Source organism: Elephantulus edwardii, unplaced genomic scaffold, assembly GCF_000299155.1.
Source record: "Elephantulus edwardii isolate Elephantulus edwardi_28Jun2011 unplaced genomic scaffold, EleEdw1.0 scaffold00096, whole genome shotgun sequence".
NCBI classification, from domain to species: domain Eukaryota; kingdom Metazoa; phylum Chordata; class Mammalia; order Macroscelidea; family Macroscelididae; genus Elephantulus; species Elephantulus edwardii.
The window spans coordinates 1,579,363-1,583,665 of record NW_006399846.1 but is presented as its reverse complement, the minus strand read 5'-3'; the positions used below and the strand labels follow the sequence as shown (position 1 = coordinate 1,583,665).

At 37.8% G+C, this 4,303-nt stretch overlaps 1 protein-coding gene across 1 annotated transcript; it reads right to left on the bottom strand.

Annotated features, from left to right (window-relative positions):
- Window positions 1-2,648: 2,648 nt before the first annotated feature.
- On the bottom strand, window positions 2,649-3,876 carry MRPL51 (mitochondrial ribosomal protein L51). Its single transcript, XM_006891286.1, has 3 exons — window positions 3,798-3,876; window positions 3,605-3,715; window positions 2,649-2,845 (listed from the first exon to the last, which is right to left on the bottom strand). Exons 1-3 carry the CDS (start codon window positions 3,874-3,876, stop codon window positions 2,649-2,651), a joined length of 387 nt encoding a protein of 128 aa, XP_006891348.1.
- Window positions 3,877-4,303: the final 427 nt, after the last annotated feature.

Below are 4,303 nucleotides of genomic sequence, written 5' to 3'. Positions count from 1 at the left end.
GCACAAGAGAGGAAAACTATGGATGAGATAGATTCACTCAGTGACTGGGGTAATGGGAGTAGGTGTGCCAGAGACAATGAGGTTGGCTCAAGACAGAGCAGGTTTCAGAGCTGTTGGACAAAGAGTCACAATGAGTTTGAGTTGCAAGCAACAGCACATAACAATAATAAAGTGGCAACAACTAAAATGAAGTTCAATCCCTTTATGACTTCTGACCAGAGCAAAAACTGTAAAAGGCATTTCAATGTACTTCATGCAGAAAGATTAGGTCATCCTCTTTCCAAGCAACTGAGATAGAAATGCAATGTCTGGTCCATACCCACATGAAATGATGATGATGTTCAGGATGTCCTTCATCTTACATATATCAGCAAATTGGCAAGGTAGTCCAGGTTTACAAGAAGAAATACGTCATCTGTATTAAACAGGTACAGCAAGATAAAAGTTAAAGAGTCCACAATTAAGGTTGTATAGTGGAGTGTATGCCGTAAGAGGGGTGTGGGGTGGGGGCGCCGGCTGGGCAGGGAGTAAAGTGCAACGATGAATAAATGGAAATCCAAAACTTCTGTAAATGTTCATTAAAATTATTAAACTATAAAAAAAAAAGTTAAATTTATCTGGCCATATACTTTAGCAAGTTGGCTATCTCTAGGCAAAAACTGGACAAACACCACAAGAAGATACTCAAACAGAAAGCCAAATCTTACCAACTAGGAAAAGAAGAGCAAATATAAGGGGGAAACAATTAAGAATCTGGAGTAAAAGAATCTTACATACAACTTCGTTTAAAATAACAAAAATATTAACAACAATAACAACAACATAGAGAGAGCTACGTTGGCCTACTGAACAGAAAGTTAAGCTACCAAGCTCAAGAGGGTGATTTTAATCTCTGGCCCTCAGGTCTGGTTTGTTTGTCAAACATTCTTCTAAGTGGTATAGCACTTGTCTGTGCATTGCTATACAGAGGTAACTCATGGTTGCTGTGATGCCAAACACTGTGACACTAATGTGTCAAATGTGATACTGGTTACCCATAGTTGACAGTGTTTGGTGGAGTTCCCCGATTAAAACAAGCTTGGAAGCAAGAGTGGCATCCTCTTCTGAAATGACTTGCCTCTGGAAACTATGCACAGTGCTCAGGCCTTTCATTCCTAGGGTCACTATGAGTTGCCCATGACTTGATGGCACTTAGTAACAATAACAATATTTTTGTTGTCATGTATATTTAAAAAGGTTCTGAAGAGTAATTTTGGGCTTATATAAAAATAATTATGATCTAGCTGTGTTTTGTTGATGCTATTGTTTCCAGGTTCTCTTTCATTTACATAATCAATTTTATTCCTCTGTCTTTCATTTGACAAAGTCCATGTATATAGTTGTTATTTATATTGATGATAGAAAGTATTTACAATTAATAGGTCAGGGTCTAGCAGAATTTTAGCATGTGATATCTGGTGTCACTTATATCATCAAGTTTTTATTTTCTAACTACTGCTTTATGTTTATATGTAACCTTTACTTTTAGTCATCAGTAATATTTAAAGTATTTTGATTGTACATTTTGTTAATTTTATCCTGCAGATGTTGATTAAAATATCCAACTTTTTCATTACTGAAAAAAAAAAACCCAACCTAAAAACACCAAAACTAGGGCTGGTGGGGTGGGCAGGGAGAAAAGTGCAACAATGAACGAATGGAAATCCTCAGTCTCTGTAAACTTTCATTAAAATTAATAATAAAAAAATAACAAAAATAGAACAAAATTATTATTTATAAGCTTTCACCCAAAAAAAGTATAATAAAAATTAAATACTGCAAAAAGTAAAACAAAATTCACATTGTGTATACACTTAAGAAAAACTATTTAAATGCTGAAGACTTCCAATGCTCTATCAATCTTTATGGGGTTAGATTTAGGAATCTTTCACTCATTACTATTCATGTGTTCTCCATTACTTCATTGAAATATGCATGAGAAAAGAAAAAAAAATTTTTAAATGCATGAGTAAAACTCTTATACTCCTAATTAGAAAAATATAGAAGGACAGAGTATCTTACAATTTTTTGGTTTTCCCTAGAATTCCTGGCTCAGAGAGAGTAATCAGTAAATATTTGTTGATAAGAGTAGAATTCTATTTTTCTACTGTGTTTCAGTGTGAAAGCATCTTTAGAAACATTTAAAATCATGGAGTAATTAAAATTTATCACTTTCATTATATGAAAAGCACCATGTCACCAAGTGCCAAGATACTTTTATAAACTTTTGTAAAACCATATATAAGGTTCATTAGACACTGCAATTAATTAACATTAAGCAATGGAAATATTATGAAACAAAATTAATTATTATATGAAAAACCAGTATTTGTTAAACTTTCACTGAAATAAATATGTAATAAGGCTAGATTGCAAATGACAAGTAATGATATTTATACTTAAGACCTTAAAACTTTAGCTTAATTCACATTTCCTATTTCATATGAATACACAGAAACACCACATAAAAGAAATTTTAATGTGTGGTTATCAGATGTGGTTGTTTTTTTTTAAAAAAAACTATTACAGAAAATATACAAGGCCCTTTCCTTATCAAGAAATGTAGTCTTTCTCTTTTCCGAGAAGATAGACCCACTGCTCTCGGTCTTCTATCGGTGCTTTCCATGCCGATTAAAGTGTTTGTAAAGATATCGGATACGTTTGTTAAGGTTGTGCAAGTCATCAGTGAACATCCGATTCCCAACCATTTTCTTCTTTCTGATACAACGCTGTAACTCGTTTCCCTTCCAACCTCGAAGCCATTTGGGGCCCTTGATCAATTCCTTGGGGTGCTTTTCAAAGTTACCTGTGTATGTGAGAAAACACATTAGTTCCCAGACAAGAGGATCCAACCCAGAGCAGCTAAGCTTTCAACTTCTTGTTGTTGCGTCCCATGCAGTCGGAACCAACCCAGAGCTGATCCCCCAGAGGAGCTGTATGTTACTAAACTGGCTTGTCAAGAAATATTACAAGGTCAAGAGAAGGTTGTGAAGCCAGATTGCTCGGGGTTCTAAATTAAGGGTTGTTGTTTCCTAAGTTTAAAAACAATTACTCGTGGGTAGGGAGAAAAGTGAGGCAATGAAGGAATGGAAATCCAAAAATCTCTGTAAATGTTTATTAAAATTAATTTTTAAAAGATTAAAAAAAAATTACTCGACCTCTCTCTTCCTGTTTTTCCATCTGTAAAGTAAAAGCGCTACTAAAGGAGTTAATATACTTTGAGCATTCAGAACAATGTTGAAGACAAATTCTCACATAAGTGTCTAATCTTATTATTGAGAACAGCACTGTTACCTAGGTAGATACAGTAAGAAGGAAGCCCTTACGGCGCAAGTGACATTTAAAATACCATACTACGTTGCAAGTGCCCTCAATTCGAGTAAATGTGACATATTTAAGCTGACTCAGTCACCGTGTCAATCCATCTCCTTGAAGTTCTTCCTCTTGCTTGACCCTCCACCTTTCCAAATGTGATCTTCTTTTCCATAGAATAGCCTCTCCTAGCAAAGTCTGTGAGACAAAGCTTCACCATACCATCCCTGCCTCTAAGGAGCACTTGTCTTACCCAGGATCCCGATGTTGTCATACACCCCGAACAGGGCTCTCTTCTCGTTCCAACGATCAACTACTTTTGGGGGTGGGAGGGTGACCCTTACACGGTACAATCCAGAAACGCCTAGGAGTGAGGAGGCAAAGAACGAGTCAGAGACACCTACTAAAATCAGTTCTCCGGACGTCTTTCTACATTGGTTACTTACTCAAAGAGAAGCTTCTACACGCCAAGGGCACACAGCCCCACAAACCCTTGCTTACTCCCGAAAAGAAGCTTCTTGCCATTGCTCTCGTCTATCCTACAACAGTAAGCTGCACAAATCTAAAGGTGAGGACCAGACTTGTTCTACAGAGAAAGAATGACGAGAACTGTGAGATCTGGCCTCACAGGAGACATCTGGGGGACGCCATCTTGCGTCTCTTCCAGGGGGCTCCGGGCGCAGGGTCGTCCCGCCCTCCAGCTTCCGGCGCACAGATACCTCAACCCCGGCCTTTTGAGGGCACTTCCGGTCTGCTAGCCGGCGTTTCCGCGCTCAGGAATAGGTGAGGGTATCGCCCCTTCAACGTGCAAGGTTTTCTTCTAACTGAAGTCCCACGAAAGTTCACCCCTTCCTGATACCTTGGGCATTCCTCAGCTGTGAAGAACGGAACCTAGAATTTCAGAGTGTTCGGAGGCGAAAATTTTCTTTAAGCATCACAACACTCTTGGCGC